This window comes from Bos taurus, chromosome 7 (genome assembly GCF_002263795.3).
Source record: "Bos taurus isolate L1 Dominette 01449 registration number 42190680 breed Hereford chromosome 7, ARS-UCD2.0, whole genome shotgun sequence".
NCBI classification, from domain to species: Eukaryota; Metazoa; Chordata; class Mammalia; order Artiodactyla; family Bovidae; genus Bos; species Bos taurus.
In genome coordinates this window covers 17,514,576-17,536,222 of record NC_037334.1, presented here as the reverse complement: position 1 = coordinate 17,536,222, position 21,647 = coordinate 17,514,576, and the positions used below count along the sequence as shown (strand labels likewise).

Genomic DNA, 21,647 nt, shown 5'->3' with positions numbered 1-21,647 from the left:
CCATTTGGCTCTTTCTGAGATATATTCTATGCATGCATGCCAAGTCATTTCAGTCGTGTTGGATTGTGACCCCATGGACATAACCCACTAGACTCTTCTGTCCACGGGATTCTCCAGGCAAGAATACTGGAGTGGATTTCCTTGCCCTTTCAAGAATCTTTCCAACCCAGGGGAACCCACGTCTCTTATGTCTCCTGCATTGGCAGGCGGGTTCTTTACCACTAGTGCCACCTGGGACGCCCAATATCCTTCTACAATAAACTGGTAATCCAGTAAGTAAATGGTTTCTCTGAGTTCTGTGAGCTGCTCTAGCAAATTAATTGAACCCAAAGAGGGAGTCATTGGAACATCCAACCCATAGCCAGTTGGTCAGAAGCCCAGGGGACAACTTGGAATTATGATGGGCATCTGAAGTCTTTGGGACTGAGCCCTTAACCTGGGATAGCTGATACTCTTTCTGGGGAGTTAGTGCCAGAACTGAGTTGAGAGGGACACATTCGGAGGTTGGGATTGACATGTACACACTACTCTATATAAAATAGGAATTCCCTATTCCAGTGGTTAGGGCTCTGCACTTCCACTGCAGGAATCACAGGTCTGATCTTTGGTTGGAGAACTTAAGATCCCACATTTCATGCTGCATTACAAAAATAAAAAATAGATAACTAATAAGGACCTATTTTAGGCTTCCCAGGTAGCATTAAAGGTAAAGAATCCACCTTCCAATGCAGGAGACATAAGAGATGTGGGTTTGATTCCTGGGTGGGGAAGATCCTTGGAGGAGGGCATGGCAACCCACTCCAGTATTCTTGCCTGGAGAATCCCGTGGACAGAGAAGCCATGGTGCAACCATGGTGGATCCATAGGGTTGCAAAGAGTTGGGCACAACTGAAGCAACTTAGCATAGCACAAGGACCTATTTTATAGCACAAGAAACTCTTCTCAATACTCATGTAATGATCTATATGAGAAAAAAAATCTAAAAAAGAGTGGGGGGGTGGGGAGAGGAAAAAAGAACTGAGTTTAATTATAGGATACCCAGCTGGTGTCAGAGGATTGCTTATTGTTGTGGGAACTCCCATCGTCCCCCACACACACTGGACTTGGGTGTAGAGTCTCTGATAGCTGTAATCAGTACTGTGACATTAGTGTTTATAGCCAATCTAGAAGAATCTGCAGTGAAGCTAGCACAAGTATGACTTGACAAGAGGAGACAAAGCCCCGACTGACGCAGGCTTCAGCCAAGCAGAGCCTCAGGGCATCTCCCACCCGCTTTATCTCTGCCCTTATTCTTCTAGGTCTCAGCGTCCTCCTGGCTCTGTCAGGATTGGAAGCAAAGGAGGCTGGAGGTGAGTGTGTTGCTATTGTTCAGTTGCTCAGTCATATCCTACTCTTTGCGATCCTATGGACCTCAGCACACCAGGCTTCTTTGTCCTTCACTATCATTGCAAATACTTCATACTTCAATGAGAAAAAAGACACCTTGGTTTGTTTTTGTAGTTGCATACATGAACCTCACTTTTCTACACTATTCGCTTGTTGGTTATCCTCCTCGTGTTTCCTTTTTACCAGCCTTCAGTTGTTGTTTTTCAGTCACTAAATCATGTCTGGCGCTTTGCAACCCCATGGACTGCAGCACACCAGGTTTTCCTGTCCTTCACCATCTCCCGGAAGTTGCTCAAACTCATGTGCATTGAGTCACTGATGCCATACAACCATCTCATCCTCTCTCAACACCTTCTCCTCCTGCCCTCAATCTTTCCCAGCACCAGGATCTTTTCTAATGACTCAACTCTTCACATCAGGTGGCCAATGGATTGGAGCTTCCGCTTCAGCATCAGTTCTTCCAGTTAATATTCAGGGTGGATTTCCTTTAGGATTGACTGGTTTGATCTCCTTGCTGTCCCAGGGACTCTCAAGAGTCTTCTCTGGCACCACCAGCCCCCAATACATGTAGCCAAAGAGAGCTTTATTGTTGCAGGGTTTTTTTGTTGTTGTTGTTAATTATTCTGGTTAGCTGATTCATATCTGGAATGAGAAGCTGGTTTATTTTTAATCCACTGACTCAGTCAGTCTATCAGTGTTTGAGGAAACTAGTCCTTGGGGAAGAGGACCTTGAAAACCAGCATGTGCTGTGCAAAAAGGATGCTAGTGGCCAGAGAGAGCCCTCAGTAAGGAAACATAGGTGCTGAAATCTGGAAGTTCTACTGACGAGCAAAATTGGTATTAGTGGCAGAGGTGGGGAATGGGTGGGGCATGGTGAGCATCTATGTTCAGCAGTAGGATGGCTTCCAAAAGGATGCCAATAAGCTATTCCCAAGAGGAGGTTCTTGCGACTGCGGCATCTGGTACATCATAGGTGCTCAATGAATATTTCTTAAATGAAATGAATGAACAAGCGAATGAATGGATTCTATGTTCCTTGCAGTTTCCTGTCCTCCGTGCCCAGAAAATGCTAACTGCCTCAATGGCACCTGCGTTTGCAAAGATGGATTTGAGTCTGTGTCTCTGTGGTACTCGAGGTCCGCTCAGAAATGTGAAGGTAAAGAAGAAGTCCGCATTCATCTTGGCATTTGAAAGGGACCAGGGGCAACCTTCCTAGTCTCAAATACTGTGTCACCTAGTGCTGCTGGTACTGCAATGGTACAATGATATTACAAAGTGGAAAATATTAGGACTGCCTCACTGTCCCCATAGAAGCCCCCAGCCCTTGCCTTCTTTTCACGTGCATCCCAATGCTGGCTTAGTGAGCCCTGATATTGGCTTGGTTTTTCTTCAGAGAAAAGTGGAGTTCTCAGGACCCTAGACTCTTAAAGTCTCAAGCACTGGTGATTGGTTTTTTTTTTGGAGGGGTGTGTTCTAAGGATTCCACAAGGGCGGGGAGAATTTCTTTTGTTTATCACTCAATACATAGGAAAAAGAACAATATCACATGGCAGATGCCCAACAAATAAGTGTTCCCTAAAGGAACAAATGAATAAACTCTCTCATCACTCAGCATCTTTCGTGGTGTGGTCCCAACTTAGCTTTTCAGTTTCACTTTTCACTATTCTCATCAGCTCTGGCCAAATCTCTTTTTCATTTCTACAAATTCTAAAGATCAATCTAAATGCCAAGGGCAATACCACTCCTGAATCCTGATTGCTAGAACTGGTTAACTGTTTGATGGCTTTGTTGTGTCAATTCATTAGGTGAAACAGAAAATAGTAGACTATTTAAGATGTATTTATTCCTTTTTAACTTCATTTTACTGTGGCAAATGTATGAATTACAATTTACCATGTGGCTCAGTTGTGTCCAACTCTTTGAGACCCCATGGACTGTAGCCCACCAGGCTCTTCTGTTCATGGGATTTCCCAGGCAAGAGTATTAGAGTGTGTTGCCATTTCTTCCTCCAGGGGATCTTCCTGATCCAGTGATCAAACCCAGGTCTCCTGTCTCCTGCATACGCAGGCAGATTCTTTACCACTGAGCCACTTGGGAAGCCAGATGTATCTTTCAGTGGTTTTTAATACATTCACATTGTCCTGCAACCTTCTCTACCATCCAACCACAGAACTTTTTCATCATCTCAAATGGAAACTTTGTACCCATTAAATGCTAAATTCCCATTCCTACTCCTCCCCCAGCCCTTGGCAGCCACCATCCTGCTTTCTATCTCTGTTAATTTGACTCCTTTCAGTTCAGTTCAGTTCAGTGGCTCAGTCGCGTCCGACTCTTTGCAACCCCATGAATCGCAGCACGCCAGGCCTCCCTGTCCATCACCATCTCCCGGAGTTCACTCAAACTCACGTCCATCAAGTCGGTGATCCCATCCAGCCATCTCATCCTCTGTCATCCCCTTCTCCTCCTGCCCCCAATCCCTCCCAGCATCAGAGTCTTTTCCAATGAGTCAACTCTTCGCATGAGGTGGCCAAAGTACTGGAATTTCAGCTTTACCATCATTCCTTCCAAAGAACACCCAGGACTGATCTCCTTTAGAATGGACTGGTTGGATCTCCTTGCAGTCCCAGGGACTCTCAAGAGTCTTCTCCAACAGCACAGTTCAAAAGCATCAATTCTTTGGTGCTCAGCTTTCTTGACAGTCCAACTCTCACATCCATACATGACTACTGGAAAAACCATAGCCTTACTAGACCGACCTTTGTTGACTCCTTTAGGGCCCTCCTATAAGTGGAATCATATGATAATGTATTTATTTATTTAAATTGTTTTTTTCAATTATAGTAAAATATGTATAATGCAATTTACCATTTTAATCACTGTTATTCATTGACTACTTTGTTACTGTACTTCACTGTTATTTAGCACATTCATACTGTTGTGCAACCATCGCTGCCTTTTGTCTCCAGAACGTTTTTTATCTTGCAGAACTGAAACTCTTTCCCCGTTAAACACTAACTTCCCTCTTCTCTCCCCCTATCCTCTGGTACCCACCATTCTACATTCTGTCTTGGAATCATACAATATTGGATGTATTTTTTTAGATGTTGTATTTTGAAACAGTTTGAGACTTAAAGAAAAACTGCAAAACAGTGCAATGAATTCTGTAGAGCTTTTACTCAGTTCTCTAAGGTCAGCCAATGATATGACAACCATCATACAGTGAGCAAAATCAGAGGATGAATAATGGGACAATAATATCAACTAGACTAGAGACTTTATACAAGTTTTACCGGTATAAAGTTTTACCCCCTGAAATCCACCCCCCTTTTTTTTTCTGTTCTAAGAGCCATTTCAGTGTCTCATATTGCATTTAGTCATCTCAGTCCTGCCTCATCTAATCTGTGACAGATTCTTAATCCTTCTTTGTCTTCTGTGATCTTGATCCTTTTGATAGGACATCAGAGAAGGCCTTCTGAACTTTATTTCACTCCACAGTGCATCCTAGAAATTACTTTGGCTTTATAAAGTAACTTCAGGAAAATTGTCATCTCTGTATTGAATCATCTTAACCAAGGAGAGATGTTCTGGGTACATTTATAAGTGATGTTGGGTAGTAGAGATCTCATGGGCAAGGGAAAACAATATGGTTTTATGAGAATAAAAAGTGATATTTTCTAATGATATTTTCTCTTGATTCACAGATATTGATGAGTGTGCGAGAGGGCTGGCAAAGTGCAAGAAGAAAGCATATTGCAGAAATGGAATTGGAAATTACTACTGCAGCTGTGTCCCACATTATCCTCTCTTCAACTGGGTGGCTGGTATATTTACAATTAATCATGCAGAATGTTATGGTAAGAATCTCCAGATACTCCAGTAATCAAATACTCCACTATGAAAAAGGAGGCAGGAGAAGATCCCTTGAGAGTTTCACCAATTTCAGGCTAGGGTAACAAGGTAGAGATCTGTCCTGGTCCTCACCCTTCAATCCATTGTTGTCCTTGGTAACCATTTCCTGGGAGATTTCACTCAAGCCCATGGCAATAGCCACCATCTCCAAGTAGATGCCTTTGTTGTTGTCGTTCAGTCATGTCCAACTCTTTGCGACCCCATGGACTGAAGCACACCAGACTTCCCTGTCCATCACTATATCCCTGAGTTTGCTCAAACTTAGGTCCATCGAGTTGGTGATGCCATCCAACCATCTCCTCCTCTGTCATCCCCTTCTCCTCCTGCATTCAATCTTTCCCAGCATAAGGGTCTTTTCCAATGAGTCAGCATTTCACATCAGTTGGTCAGTGTCACTTAAAATATGATGCTAGGTAGACAACAACTGAACGTTATTATCTCAATTAACACCTGTTTCTTTGGGAAGGGTTTCCCACACCCTAAACATGGTCTTTTTCTGTATACTGCCAAGGCGTCTCATCCTATGTATTAATATGCTGGACTCTTATAATCACTCAATTATTTGCTTGGCAACTTTGCCATAGGCTGCAAACTCCACAAGGGAACATATTTTGTCTCAGTTTTTAAAACCCTGGAGTATAGTTGCTTTACGATGGTGTGTTAGTATCTGCTCTACAATGAAGTGACTCAGCTCTGTGTATACACATATCTGCTTCCTCCCATCGCCCTCCATTCCACCCATCCAGGTTATCGTAGAGTGCTGAGCTGAGCTCCCTGCGATACTGCAGGTTCCCACCGGCTATCAGTTTTACACATGGCAGTGTATTTAGGTCAGTCCCAGTCTCCCAGTACATCTTTCCCTCTACCCCTTCAGTGCTCACATGTCTGTTCTCTATTTCTGCCCTGCAAACAGATTCATCCATAAGTTTTTCTAGATTCCACATAAATGTGTTAATATACAGTATTTGTTTTTCTCTTTCTGACTTACTTTACTCTGTATGACAGGCTCTACGTCTACCCATGTCTCTTCCAATGACCCAATTTCATTCTTTTTGTTGGTTTGTTTTGTTTCTTCTACTTATTTATTATTATTTAATACTTAAATTTTATATTTCATCTTAAAATGTATTTTATCTTAATTCTTAGTTATTTTTGTTCACTTTAAAGAAATTACTGTTTTCTAGATTCCATTGTTTCTGATGAGAGGTTAGCTATCAGTCTAATTGGTTTTCATTTGAATATAATCTTTTTTTCTCTTTGTCTTTGATTTTTAGCAGTTTTTTTTTTTAGGTTTTTAAAAAATTTATTTTGTTTTAATTGAAGGATAATTGCTTTACAGAATTGTGTTGTTTTCTGTCAAATCTCAGTATGAATCAGCCATAGGTATACATATATCCCCTCCCTTTTGAACCTCCCTCCCGTCTCCCTCCCCACCCTACTCCTCTAGGTTGATACAGAGCCCCTGTTTGAGTTTCCTGAGCCATACAGTAAATTCCTGTTGGCTATCTATTTTATATATGGTAATGTAAGTTTCCATGTTACTCTTCCTATACATCTTGCTCTCTCCTCCTCATTCCCCATATCTGTTCTCTGTGTCTGTTTCTCCATCGTTGCCCTATAAATAAATTCTTTAGTACCATTTTTCTAGATTTCGTATATATGCATTAGAATACGATAATATCTTTCTCTTTCTGACTCACTTCACTCTGTATAATAGGTTCTAGGTTCATCCACCTCATCAGAACTGACTCAAAGGCATTCCTTTTTACGGCCGAGTAATATTCCACTGTGTATATGTACCACAGCTTTTTTATCCATTCATCTGCTGATGGACATCTAGGTTGCTTCCATGTTCTAGCTATTATAAATACAGCTGCAGTGAACATTGGGGTACTTGTGTCTTTTTGAATTATGGTTTTCTTAGGATCTGTGCTCAAGGGCGGGATTGCTGGGTCATATGGTAATTCTATTTTTAGCTTTTTAAAGAACCTCCCATACTGTTCTCCATAGTGGCTATATCAATTCACATTCCCATCAACAGTGAAAGATCATGGCAGCTGTCTCTATTCACCTATAAGATTTAGCCTCCCTCTTAGTAAATGCTCCATGAACACCACTGACTGAATTTTTAAATGAGAAACCCCATCCTAATTCCCTGTGAAAATTCTACCTTAGAAGAGATTTGGGAATTCTTAGAATGAAATTAGGATGGTATTTGAGTGCAGAAGGAAACACTCAACTTGAATGTGATTGGAAGAAAGATCTATGTTAGAGTGTGTTATTTCCCATATTTCATTTGACTGTTACTTTTCTTTCTCAGAGGATGCCAGTGATAAGACACAAGCACCAGGGGACATTTGGGTAAGTAAGGTGTAGCCTAGGTTTGAAAAACAATCAGTCTGACCATACATTTCTCCTGCTCAAATACTACCATGGCTCTCTATGACTTTTGTTGTTGTTATTGTTCAGTCGCCAAGTCGTGTCTGACTCTTTGCAGCTCCATGGACTGCAGCATGCCAGGCTCTCCTGTCCTTCACTAACTCCTGGAGTTTTCTCAAATTCATGTTTGTTGAGTCAGTGATGTTATCTAACCATCTCATCCTCTGTTGCCCCTTCTCCTTTTGCCTTCAATCTTTCCCAGATCAGAGTCTTTTCCAATGAGTTGGCTCTTTGCATCAGGTGGTCTTCCGATGAATATTCAGGGTTGAGTTCCTTTGAGATTGACTGGTTTGATCTCCTTGCTGTCCAAAGGACTCTCAAGCATCTTCTCCAGTATGGAGAAGTTGGAAAGTATCTCACAGTTGGAAAGTTTCTCACAGTTGGAAAGTATCAACTCTTTGGTGCTATGCCTTCTTTATGGTCCAGCTTTCACATCTGTGCATGACTACTGGAAAGCCCATACATAGTCTTGACTATATGGACATTTGTCAGCAAAGTCATATCTTTGCTTTTTAACCTACTGCCTAGGTTTGTCATAGCTTTCCTTCCAAGATGCAATCATCTTCTAATTTCATGGCTGCAGTGACCATAAGCAGTGATTTTAGAACACAAGAAGAGGAAATCTGTCACTTGCCTTTCTGTTTGCCACAAAGTGATGGGACCGGAGGACATGATCTTAGTTTTTTTAATGTTGAGTTTTAAGCCAGCTTTTTCACTCTCATCAAGAGGCTGGCTCACTCAACCACACTTACGTATATTCCTGCTTTTCAAAGTTTCAATAACCATCTACCTAATTAGTTTTATTTCTTTGAAAGGAAATGCTGAGGAACAATGGAAGCAAAAACTACATTGCAAAACAGGCGACCCAACTACTTCAACATGTAGAATTGACCATATGGAACGAGAGTTTTGTTTCTCCAGGAAAGTATGAAAATTCTGCACTTAACATAGGTAAGAAACACTAAGCATTAGTTTTAAGGCCAGAAAATTTTATGAAAGTCATCTTTCATCAGACCTTGTGTTAATATATTCACATATCATGAACAGAGTTCACTTAAGTGATTTTTCCCAAATGCAGAAGACTGCTCCCAGGTGACTATTCCCTTGGAAAATTTTTATTTTTTATTGTTAAATTTTTAAAAATTGAATTATAGTTGATTTATGTTATTGTGTTAGTTTCAGGTATATAGCATAGGAGGGCTTCCCAGGTGGCACTAGTGGTAAAGAATCCACCTGCCAATGCAGGCTTTTTGCGTAGAAAATCCCATGGATGGAGGAGCCTGGTAGGCTGCAGTCCATGGGGTCGCGAAAAGTCGGACACGACTGAACGACTTCACTTTCACTTTTCACTTTCATGCATTGGAGAAGGAAATGGCAACCCACCCCAGTGTTCTTGCCTGGAGAATCCCAGGGACGGGGGAGCCTGGTGGGCTGCTGTCTATGGGGTTGCACAGAGCCGGACACAACTGAAGTGACTTAGCAGCAGCAGCAGCAGTAGCCAATGCAGGAGACATAACAGATGTGGGTTCAATTCCTGAGTTAGGAAGATTCCCTCGAGGAGGGCGTGGTGACTCACTCCAGTATTCCTGCCTGGGGAATCCCATGAACAGAGGAGCCTAGCTTCAGTCCATGGGGTTGCAAAGTCAGACATGACTGAATTGACTTAGCATGCACACATGCATGTATAGCATAGTGATTCAGTACTTTTGCAGATTACATTCCATTGTAGATTATTATGAGATATTGGGTATAACTTCATGTGCTATTCAGTAAATCTCTGTTGCTTATCTATTTTATATACTGTAGTCTGTACCTGTTAATCCCATAGTCCTAATTTATCCCTCCCCACTGCCTCTCCCCTTTGGAAACCATAAATTTGTTTTCTATGTCTGTGAATCTGTTTCTATTCTGTACATACACTCATTTGTATTATTTTTTAGATTCCACATGTAAGTGTTATCTGTAGTATTCGTCTTTCTATGACATTTTATTAAGTATTATATTCTCTAGATCCATCCGTGTTGCTGCAAATGGCAATATTTCATTCTTTTTAATGGCCAAGTAATATTCCAATATGTACCACATTTTCCTAAGTCAATCATCTGTTGATGGGCACTTAGGTTGCTACCATGTCTTGGCTGTTGTGCACAGTCCTGCTGTGAACACTGGGGCAAGTGTATCTTTTCAAATTAGAGTGTTTGTTTTTTCTGGATCTATGCCCAGGAGTAGAATTCCTGGATCATATGGTAGCTCTGTTTCTAGTTTTTTTTTTTTTTTTCATGAAAACTCTATTTCTTGGAAAACTTTTAAATGCTTAGCTTCCCTTGTTTAAAAAAAATTAGTTCTCCTTTCCCCAGGCACCCCATTACACATTGTTTAAAGAAAATTTTTCCCTTTAAATATTCTATGGTAAAGGCTGAGCTTGCCTGTTTCAGCCAGCTCTGGGAAGCATGACAGTCTTCTCTCTTCCCCTGAGTTGTGTGACCCACATGTGTTGCCTATACTTTCGACATTTCATCTCCACCAGTCAGAAATGTTAGGGGAGGACCACATGGTCTACCTTGCATGCAGTAAGTAAAATGACTAGTAATGGATCTGTCAAAGAAGGGAGTTATTAGCAAGTTTTTTAGGCATGAGAACTGAGCAAAGCAGGACTCACTTTCCTAATGTTTCCAGTTTATGAAACCAAGAAGTGCAATGAGACAAGTGAGAAGACTGTTCTAGAAGCTGGAAACAACACGATGGATATCGACTGCCCAAATGCTTTCAAAGGAACCACAAGAGGTACTGTGTCTAAGATGACCTATACTCTTGACCTATAATTTCTAGGCACTGTTGTCTCATTTCTAGGTGATGAAGCCAAGCTTCCAAAGCATTCAAGGTAAGAAGACTCTTCTGGCAGAATTTAAAGATCTGCCTTGACCACTAACCAGGCAATTTTGAGGACACAGTTTGTATGGACTTTGTGATACACGCGGAGGTTCAAACAGAGATTCCTTGACTTAGTTCCTTAAAAGGGACGGGCTGGTGCCTGCTCAGTTTCATGTGCTGATCCAAAAAGCTTACTCTTTTTAAAAAATTTTATTTTTTAAGTGAAGTCCCTGGTGGCTGAGCTGTTAAGACTCCGCCTGCAATGCGGGAGACCTGGGTTCGATCCCTGGGTTGGGAAGATCCCCTGGAGAAGGGAAAGGCTGCCCACTCCAGTATTCTGGCCTGGAGAATTCCATGGACTCTATAGTCCGTGGGGTCGCCAAGAGTCGGACACAACTGAGTGAGTTTCACTTTCGTAGTTGATTTACAATGTCATGCCAATCTCTGCTATATATCGAAGTGACTCAGATAATACACTTTCTTTTTTAAATATTCTTTTCCATTATGGTTTATCACAGCATATAGACCATAGCTCCCTGTGTTATAACAATAGAGCCTTGTCGTTTGCCCGTCCTCTATATAACAGTTTGTGCCTCCTCGCTCATCCTACATGCCCAGTCCCTCCCTCCCCCATCCACCTCCCCATGGCAACCTCAAGCCTGTTTGTGTCTGTGAGTCTATTTCCATTTTGTAGATAGGTTATTTTGTGCCATATTTTAGATCCACATGTAAGTGATATCATATGGCATATTTGTCTCTCTTTCTCACTTACTTCACTTAGTATGATAATCTCTAGGTCCATCTGTGTTACTGCAAATGGCATCATTTCATCATTTTTTTGGCTGAGTAATATTCCATTGTATATACATACCACATCTTCTTTACCTATTCTTCTGTTGATGGACTTTTAGGTTGTTTCCATGCTTTGATTATTGTGAACACTGCTGCTATGAACGTAGGGGTATATGTACCTGTTTGAATTATAGCTTTAGCAGGAAATATGCCCAAGAGTGGGATTGTTGGATCATGTATTGGTTTTTTGAGGAACCACCACACCATTTTCCATGGTGGCTGTACCAACTTACATTCCCACCAAATGTAGTATAGAAGCGTTTCCTCAGAGAAGCTCACTCTTGATGATGGCACATGAGTTGCCTCAAACACTCTTTCCCTTGAGAAGCATTATATAATCTCTCTATTCTGCTAGCCTGCTGCTGCTGCTGCTAAGTTGCTTCAGTCATGTCCGACTCTGTGCGACCCCATAGACGGCAGCCCACCAGGCTCCTCTGTCCATGGAATTCTCCAGGCAAGAACACTGGAGTGGGTTGCCATTTCCTCCTCTAATGCATGAAAGTGAAAAGTCAAAGTGAAGTGCTCAGTCGTGTCCGACTCCTAGCGACCCCATGGACTGCAGCCCACCAGGCTCCTCAGTCCATGGGACTTTTCAGGCAAGAGTTGGCAAACTTTTTCTGTAAGAACACAAGAGGACAAATATTTCTGGTTTTGGGGCCAGATGGTTTTTGTTTTATCTGCTCAACTCTTGACATTGTAGTGTGAAAGCAGCCATTGGTGATATGTAAATGAAGGGACATGGCTGTGTGCCAATAAAACTTTATTTACAAAAACAGGTCGTAGGCTGGATTTGACCCCCAGGCCATAATTTGACACCCTTGCTTTATTCTGTCATTTTATTTAAGTCTCTGCATCACATCCACACTATGCGACCCTTTCTAATTTATTTATTTGTTTGTTGTCTATCTCTCCCACGACATCATCTCCCTGATGGCAGGGACTCTGCCCATTTTGTTCCCTGTTGTGTTGTGATGCCTGGAACACTGTCCAGTACACAGTAGATGCTCAGTAAACATGTGACAAATGAATGAATGAATGCATGCATGAAAAGTATTTCAAAGAGAAAGACCCAGTTACCTTGAGAGAGTGAAATACTTGTTCCTATGCTCCTCTGTAAAATTCCTGGCTACTGGTTAATCTTCACTGTTTACTGTGAGCTGTAGAAGAGAGGAGGGAGAGGGGAAAACATCTAAAACTGAGTTGGTTTTTATTATTTTTTCAACCATTCACTCCTTTTTAAAATCTATTTTTTAATTGATTTTCGGTTGTGCTGGGTCTCTGTTTCTGCTTGCGGGCTTTCTCTGAGTTGCAGTGCTCAGTATTTCTCATTGTGGTGGCTTTCTCATGCATCCAGCCTCCACGGGATGCATGGGCTTCAGTACTTGTGATTCACAGGCTCTAGAGCACAGGCTCAGTAGCTGTGACTTACTTGCTCTGCGGCATGTGGAATCTTCGAGGACCAGGGATCAAATCCATTTCCTCTGCATTGGCAGTGATTCTTATCCACTGGACCACCAGAGAAGACCAGTTGGTTTTTTTAGATCGAGTGATATAGGTGGTAAGTGGTTTGGGGTAAAACTGGCATGGTGGCACGTGAATGATTGCAGTTTAGGAAACCGTGTCATACTGTGCATTCAACTTCTATGACTTAAATTCTTCTAGCATGAAAAGGGAAAGGGAAGAGGGTGGGAGGGAGACAGAGAGAGAGAAAGAGAAAAAGAGAGAGAGAGAGGCTGAGCGAGAGAGGTAGGAGGAGGGAGTGAGGGAAGGGTGAGAGGATAAATTGAACAGAATGGGCCGTCACGATACTTTTCCATTAAATTAGATACCCAGGAGTCAGCTTGAGGTGGAAGATGGGAATTATTTGGAATACTTTTTAAATTAATTTTTGTTGGAGTATAGTTGCTTTATAATGTTGTGTTAGTTTCTACTATCCAGCAGAGTGACTCAGTCATGTGTATACACATATCCCCTCTTTTTTGGATTTCCTCCCCATGTAGCTCAGCACAGAGCATTGAGCAGAGTTCCCTGGCTATACAGTAGGTTCCCATTAGTTATGCACTTTATACATAGTGTTGATACTGTACAGGGCTTCCCAGGTGCTGCAGTGGTTAAGAATGCACCCGCCAGGGCAGGAGATACAAGAGGTGTGGTTCAGTCCCTGGGTTGGGAAGATACCCTGGAGTAGGAAATGGAAACCCACTCCAGTGTTCTTGCCAGGAAAATTCCATGGACAGAGGGGCCTGGCGGGCTACAGTTCATAGGGCTGCAAAGAGTTGGCCAAGACTGAGCAACTGAGCACACACACATCAGCAGTGATATATGTCAATCCCAATCTCCCTGTTCATCCAGCGCCCCACTTCCCCCCTTGGTGTCCATACATTTGTTATTTAGGTCTGCGTCTCTGTCTCTTTGGCAAATAAGATCATCTGTACCATTTCTCTAGATTCCGCATATGCGTGTTAATATATGTTTGTTTTTCTCTTTCTGGCTCAGTTCACTCTGTATGACAGTCTCTAGGTCCGTCTGTGTCCCAACTTTATTTCATTTTATAAATGAGTAGTATTCCATTGTACAGACATACCACATTTTCTCCATCCATTCCTTTGTTGATGGATATCTAGGTTGCCTCCGTCCCTTGGCCACCATAAACAGTGTACAGGAATGAATATGAGGGAGTCATCATCTATTCAGAAACATTTGATTTCTTCATCCCACATGAGTTCCAGGCTTCTCAGGTGGTGCTAGGGGTAAAGAACCTGCCTGCCAATGCAGGAGATGTAAGAGATGGGGGTTTGATCCCTGGGTCGGAAAGATCCCCTGGAGAAGGAAATGGTAACTCACTCCAGTATTCTTGCCTGGAGAATCCCATGGATAGAGGAGCCTGGCGGGTTACAGTCCATGGGGTCGCAGAGAGTTGGACATGACTGAACGGGCACATGCACATGTGCATGCCCACACAAACACACACACACGCACACCTGAGTTTTACCTTCTGGAGACAAACATCTTGCCTTATGATTCTCCTTTTGATGTCTAATGTTCATATATAAATATTTTACAACACATGGATAGAATATTTTGCACATGCTGCTGCTAAGTCGCTTCAGTCGTGTCCGACTCTGTGCGACCCCAGAGATGGCAGCCCACCAGGCTCCCCCGTCCCTGGGATTCTCCAGGCAAGAACACTGGAGTGGGTTGCCATTTCCTTCTCCAATGCATGAAAGTGAAAAGTGAATGTGAAGTCGCTCAGTCATGTCTGACTCCTAGTGACCCCATGGACTGCAGCCTACCATGCTCCTCCATCCATGGGATTTTCCAGGCAAGAGTACAGGAGTGGGGTGCCATTGCCTTATATCCCTTATAATGTGTGATACATTTGACTATATATTACATATACAGAATAATAATCCCTAAGCCACATGTAATGTATTGATTGGGCAATGGAAAAGACTTCCAAGTGCAATTACGAATTTATATAACCCTTACAACCCCTTACAACCCTCACACAGAACACTAATGTACCAATTCCCCAACCTCTAGATACCCTAGCAAATGTGACTTTTCTTCCATTTTCTCAGATGCGAGTGCAGTGGCGCTTATCACTTATCGATCTCTTGGGGATATTCTAAATGGATCCTTTTTCAGTGATAGAAGAGGGATAAAGGAAGTCAACCTGAACTCTCAAGTGATAAGTGGCTCCATTGGTATGAAGGAAAAAGTTGATCTATCTAAACCTGTGTTCCTGACCTTCCAACATACTCAGGTGAGCAAAATCTAGGCTTTACCTTGAACAGGTGAATTATCAGTCCAGGCAGGAAACTGAATTCAACTCTGATCATTCAGAGTTAAGAGAACTAACAAATGTTGAGGCACTCAGAGATGGCAAATGTGGGACAGCTGGTATCACACTTAAGCATAAAAAGGCAACGGGGGAAAAAAAGCACTGGGGGGATGAGCATTGCCCAGTGAAGGCTGCAGGTATACAGGAAGATGGGCAATTGGAGATGGAGACAGTTGGCAGCATAAAAGCAGTACAGAAGAAATACCGGAGCTGCCTCTTCTCCCTCTCATCCATTTCTCTCATTGGTCTTATCAATGACCAACAACCTGGGGAAAGCAGTGCATAACAGTCAGTCCCAGGGAAAACCAGAGATGGGCAGAATAAATGAAGAGCAAATCCCACAGTGAAAGTGGGGTATGCAACACTTCCCCACAAGGGTTTCAGAGTTTTTCCAATCCAGTTTTCAACCCAGTGCACCTCACTTAACCTATAAAGTTGAAATGATAAAAACCAGAAGAAATCCACTTTCATGCTCTTCTCTTTCCAGCCAGGTGGTGAGAGGAGAAAATATTTCTGTGTCTACTGGAAAGGATCAAAGGATGGGGGCAGCTGGTCGACGGAGGGTTGCGCTCATTTGGGCAGCAATGATTCTCACACCCAATGCAAGTGCTCCCACCTTTCCAGCTTTGCTGTCCTCGTGGCTCTTGTTCCCAAGGTACAACAATTTATGGTCCCTTACAGTGAACTTGACTGTGTCCAGGAAGACTCTCCGAGTCTCAGGGAAAATAAAAAAAACAACTCTGAGATAAGGTGTCAAGCAGAATTACTTGAGAGGTAATTCCAGGAAGCATCAGTAAGGGACTGGGAAATGAAATGGGAAAGAGACAGAAGCCAATCAGAGAAGCCAGATGCCAGGTACCACTATGAGTAACTGGGGTTACTTCCCTCTGGGAGATTTTTGGAGTCAGGGTAGAAGACACACCTCAGAGTCATCCTAAATGAATGGCGAGAAAGCTGGGTTATTTATACACCATCTCCCTTCAGTCATTTGTTGAAAGCTACATCATTGACTCAATGGATATGAATTTGAGCAAATTCTGGGAGATAGCAGAGGACAGAAGAGCCTTGCGTGCTTCAGTCTATGGGGCTGCAAAGAGTCAGACGAGACTTAGCGACTGAACAACAACAACATCCAGGGAGTATTCGTTCTCTTGACATGTCCATGGGCATGGGCAGAGTGTGCTCAAGCTAGCAGAGAAAGCCCTCAATCATTGAAAAGTCGGTTGTCAGCCCCTACGGTGGAAAGATCCATGGAGACCTGTTACTCTGCGAGAAATAGAGCTAACCCCCATCGCCCAGTCACACCAGAACAAAGGCAACTGACCATCACCCATGTAAAAGCACAGCCCCCTAAACTTCCCAGGTCCCAACCATACCTCAGATAACTCGCATTTAAAGAAATTTACCTAACTTGTTTCCCCACTTATTTTAAACTCCCATTTATTGATCATTGACTGGAATATAACACCATATTTCTTACGTAAACGCACAACCTCATTTTGTTCATTTAACAGATTTATATATAAGTAACTTTCTTGTTGTTCAGTCACTAAGTCGTGTCTGACTGTTTGAGACCCCATGGACTGCAGCACGTCAGGCTCCTCTGTCCTCCACTGTCTCCTGGAGTTTGCTCAAATTTATGTCCATTTATAACCAGTGATGCTATCTAACCAACTCAATGAACATGAATTTGAGTAAACTACTATATGTCTGATGCCATTCCAGGCATTGTGGATACTACAGAGGACAAAACAGCCTTCATGAGATTATATTTGATTGCTGTCTTGTCCAATAGGATCAGACATATGGTTATTGAACACTTAAAATGTGACTAGTATGACTGAAGAAACAAATTCTATTCCATTTGAATGTATTGAAATTAAGAAATAGTATAAAATATTTTTCCACTAAATACAACTTTGTTTTTTGGTAGGACGGTGCTTTACTTTCACTCTTTAAAATATAGCATTTGATTGAGATGCTCGGTAAGTGTTAAGTACACACTGGGTTTCAAAGACTGAATATGGAGGGAAAAGAGGACCAACTAGTTCATTAACAACTTTTACACTGAATGTAATTTGAACTGATTATATTTTTGTTATATCATTATATTAATTATATGACATTCAACACATTGAACTGATAGTATTTTGAACATGTGTACATGAGTGCTAAATTGCTTCAGTCGTGTCCGATTCTTTGTGAGTGTAGCCAGTGAACTATAGCCCACCAGGCTCCTCTGACCGTGGGATTCTCCAGGCAGGAATACTTGAGTGGGTTGCCATGCCTGTCTCCAGGGGATCTTCCTGACCCAGCGATTGAACCTGCCTGTTACATCTCCTGAATTGGCAGGCAGGTTCTTTACCACTAACACCACCTGGGAAGCCCAGCATTTTGAACATGTACTATTAAATCAATTAGACTTGTTTCTTTTGACATTTTCAAAAATATGGCTACTAGAAAATTTAAAATTATGCACATGGCTCATCTGTTTCTATTTGTCAATGCTGGTCTAGCTCTGTGTGATAAATGCTATAACTACCCATATTTTGAAGAGGGAATCACCAAGTCTTAGAGAGATTAAGTCATTTCTTTGGGAGCTGATCTGTAAAGTCCATCCAATGCTCCATCAGGAACATACCTATAGAGCTGGAATAATATATTCCTCTTTTGGTGTCTTCTAGGAGGATCCTGTGCTGACCATGATCACCTATGTGGGGCTGAGCCTCTCCCTGCTCTGCCTCCTCCTGGCAGCCCTCACCTTCCTCCTGTGTCGATCCATCCAGAACACCAGCACTACTCTCCACCTGCAGCTCTCCATCTGCCTCTTCCTGGCCCACCTCCTCTTCCTCGTGGGGATTGATCAAACTGAACCTGAGGTAGGAGAATTAACATATTATTTATTTCATGGTCCTAATCCAATCTAGCCACTTAGTTTGGAGGAAAGATGGGATGAATGATGATAAACACCAATGATTGTGTAGGGTAAAAAGCAAGAATTCCCATTTTATCTCTGTGTAATTTTGAACATGACCCATAATTTCTTTTTTTTAATTTTATTTTTTAAGTATAAATTTATTTATTTTAATTGGAGGCTAATTACAATATTGTATTGGTTTTGCCATACATTGACATGACTCTGCCACGGGTGTACACGTGTTTCCCATCCTGAACCCCCCTCCCACCTCCCTCCCCATCACATCCCTCTGGGTCATCCCAGTGCACCAGCCCCAAGCTTCCTGAATAATGTATTGAACCTGGACTGGCGATCTGTTTCACATATAATAATATACGCGTTTCAATGCCATTCTCCCAAATCATCCCACCCTCACCCTCTCCCACAGAGTCTAGAAGACTGTTCTATACATCTGTCTCTTTTGCTGTCTCGCATACAGGGTTATTGTTACCATCTTTCTAAATTCCATATATATGCGTTAGTATACTGAATTGGTGTTTTTCTTTCTGGCTTACTTCACTCTGTATAATAGGCTCCAGTTTCATCCCCCTCATTAGAACTGATTCAAATGTATTCTTTTTAATGGCTGAGTAATACTCCATTGTGTATACGTACCACAGCTTTCTTATCCATTCATCTGCTGATGGACATCTAGGTTGCTTCCGTGTCCTGGCTATTATAAATAGTGCTGCAATGAACATTGGGGTACACGAGTCCCTCTCAATTCTGGTTTCATCCCCCTCATTAGAACTGATTCAAATGTATTCTTTTTAATGGCTGAGTAATACTCCATTGTGTATACGTACCACAGCTTTCTTATCCATTCATCTGCTGATGGACATCTAGGTTGCTTCCGTGTCCTGGCTATTATAAATAGTGCTGCAATGAACATTGGGGTACACGAGTCCCTCTCAATTCTGGTTTCTTCAGTGTGCATGCCCAGCAGTGGGATTGCTGGGTCATATGCCAGTTCTATTTCCAGTTTTTAAAGGAATCTCCACACTGTTCTCCATAGTGGCTGTACTAGTTTGCATTCCCACCAACAGTGTAAGAGGGTTCCCTTTTCTCCACATCCTCTCCAGCATTTATTGCTTGTAGATTTTTGGATATCTCTACTGACCCACAGGGGAAAATGAACTACTCTTAGGATAAACCACTGATATTTTATAGTTTATTTGTTGCAGTAGCTATTGTAACCCTAACTAACACCATCAGTCTGACACTCAAACATTTTGTTAAATCAGACTGATGGTGTTAGTTAGGGTTACAATAGCTACTACAACAAATAAACTATAAAATATCAGTGGTTTATCCCAAGAGTAGTTCATTTTCCCCTGTGAGTCAGTAGAGGGTGAGTGAACAGGTGTAAAGGGTATCTCTCCTCCAACCTCAGGCCATGGGAGGCTCTCTCATAGCATACACAGCTTCCAAGGTCATCCTGAGATTCTTTCCATTTTGACCAAGTGGAAAGAGAAAGAGGGTGGTGGAGTCCTAGGAGAGGGGTTTATATGGACCTCTCAAATCCCATTGGCTAGAAGCCAGTCACATGGTCAAACTAACTGCAAGGAGTGCTGGGAAATGTAGTCTCTGTTTGGTAAGTTGAGTCCTAGTGACAAACTGAGGGTGGATGGAGGCTTGGCATTTTGGTGGATGTGACTTTGCTGGTTTCTGCCATACATTTCATAAATAAAATTAATTGGAACCATGACCTTTGATGTCTGAGAGCTAGAGAAGATGGATGTCCCAGTTCAAGCAGAGAGAGCAAATTCTCCCTTTCTCCAACTTTCTGTTCTATTTATGCCCTTGACAAATTGGATGATGCCAATCCTCATTGGTGAGGGCCATCTTTGTTACTCAGTTTATTGATTCCAATGCTAATCTCTTCCAGAAACATCCTCACAGGCATGCCCAGAAAAATGTGTTATCAGTTGTCTGGACATGCCCTAGCCCAGTCAAGCTGAAACATAAAATTAACCATCCCATCCCCCCAAATGCCAAAGTCAATGGAGTATTGATTTGCTAACTCTTGTCTATTATGGATTTGAGTGCTGCTCCCACAGTGGCTCAGATTGTAAAGAATCTGCCTGCAATAGAGCAGACCCAGGTTCAATCCTTGGGTTGGAAAGATCTCCTGGAGAAGAACATGGCTACCAATCCAGTATTCTTGCCTGGAGAATTCCATGGACTGAGGAGCTTTGCAGGCTACAGTCAATGAGGTCACAAAGAGCTGGACATGACTGAGTGACTAACACTTTCACTTTTCACCCATGACATTCATTTCTTGGCACTTCTGGCTTGCCCCATGCACAAGATAGGCAGATTTCAATGGTTGGTGAGAGTCCCTAGAAGATGTGTTTCCCCTAAGCAAAATGGCACAGGTGTAAGAATTGAAATTCCAGGCTAGCATGCAGGAAATAATAAGTGTTAAGTATATAATTTGACTTCCCAGGTGGTGCTAGTGATAAAGAACCAATGCAGGAGACATAAGAGATGCAGGTTTGATCCCTGGGCAGGGAAGACCCCCTGGAGGAGGGCATGGCAACCCACTCCAGTATTCTTGCCTGCAGAATCCCATGGACAGGGGAGACTGGTGGGCTACAGTCCATGGGGTTGCAAAGAGTTGGACACGACTGAAGTGACTTGGCATGCACACAGGCAAGGATATAATCGGGTACAGACTACATCAGCTCCATGTTCCTAACTCTACTCTCCCCCCAGGTGCTGTGCAAGGTCATCGCAGGTGTACTGCATTACCTCTACTTGGCCGCCTTCACCTGGATGTTCCTCGAAGGGCTACACCTCTTCCTCACTGTCAGGAACCTCAAGGTGGCCAACTACACCACTGCAGGCAGATTCAAGAAGAGGTTCATGTACCCTGTAGGCTATGGGGTCCCAGCTCTGATTGTGGCTGTATCAGCAACAGTAGGACACAAGAATTATGGAACGTATACTCAGTAAGCATGATGAGTGCATTCATGGTGGAAGTGGTGTCCATTACCAATACAAAATCTGAAACAGTGGGGGTAGGGAGGGGCTGGCAAACTTCCTATAAAAAAAAAAAAAAAAAAAAAACAAAAAGAAAAACAACAGATGGTAACTATTATTGTTTTGCAAGCCATATGGTCTTTTTGGAAATTACTCAACGTTGCCCCTGTAGTGTTATAGACAATTTGTAAATTAATGGATGTGATTGTGTTTAAATAAAACTTTATTTACAAAAACAAAGAGAGGACCAGATTTGGCCTATGGGCCATAGTTGTAACCCTTGGAATAGAATCAAGTATGGGAGATTTTCTGCCTACTGAGTATTGGTAATTGCTTACTTTTACCAGTTTCATATTGCCATGTCCTTTTTCAGAATAAATTATATTGATAAATTATACTATTTTT

At 42.3% G+C, this 21,647-nt stretch overlaps 1 protein-coding gene across 2 annotated transcripts in view; it reads left to right on the top strand.

Annotated features, from left to right (window-relative positions):
- The window catches only part of LOC518134 (adhesion G protein-coupled receptor E4), a 37,285-nt gene that overhangs the window by 4,019 nt on the left and 11,619 nt on the right, over window positions 1-21,647 (top strand). For both annotated transcript variants that reach the window (XM_005208889.5, XM_002688899.6), the window contains exons 3-12: window positions 1,299-1,349; window positions 2,429-2,542; window positions 5,088-5,240; window positions 7,616-7,656; window positions 8,550-8,685; window positions 10,411-10,518; window positions 15,039-15,223; window positions 15,789-15,956; window positions 17,986-18,180; window positions 20,976-21,211. In XM_005208889.5, coding sequence (XP_005208946.1) covers window positions 1,299-1,349; window positions 2,429-2,542; window positions 5,088-5,240; window positions 7,616-7,656; window positions 8,550-8,685; window positions 10,411-10,518; window positions 15,039-15,223; window positions 15,789-15,956; window positions 17,986-18,180; window positions 20,976-21,211 — 1,387 coding nt within the window. The remainder of the gene's footprint in view (window positions 1-1,298; window positions 1,350-2,428; window positions 2,543-5,087; window positions 5,241-7,615; window positions 7,657-8,549; window positions 8,686-10,410; window positions 10,519-15,038; window positions 15,224-15,788; window positions 15,957-17,985; window positions 18,181-20,975; window positions 21,212-21,647) is intronic.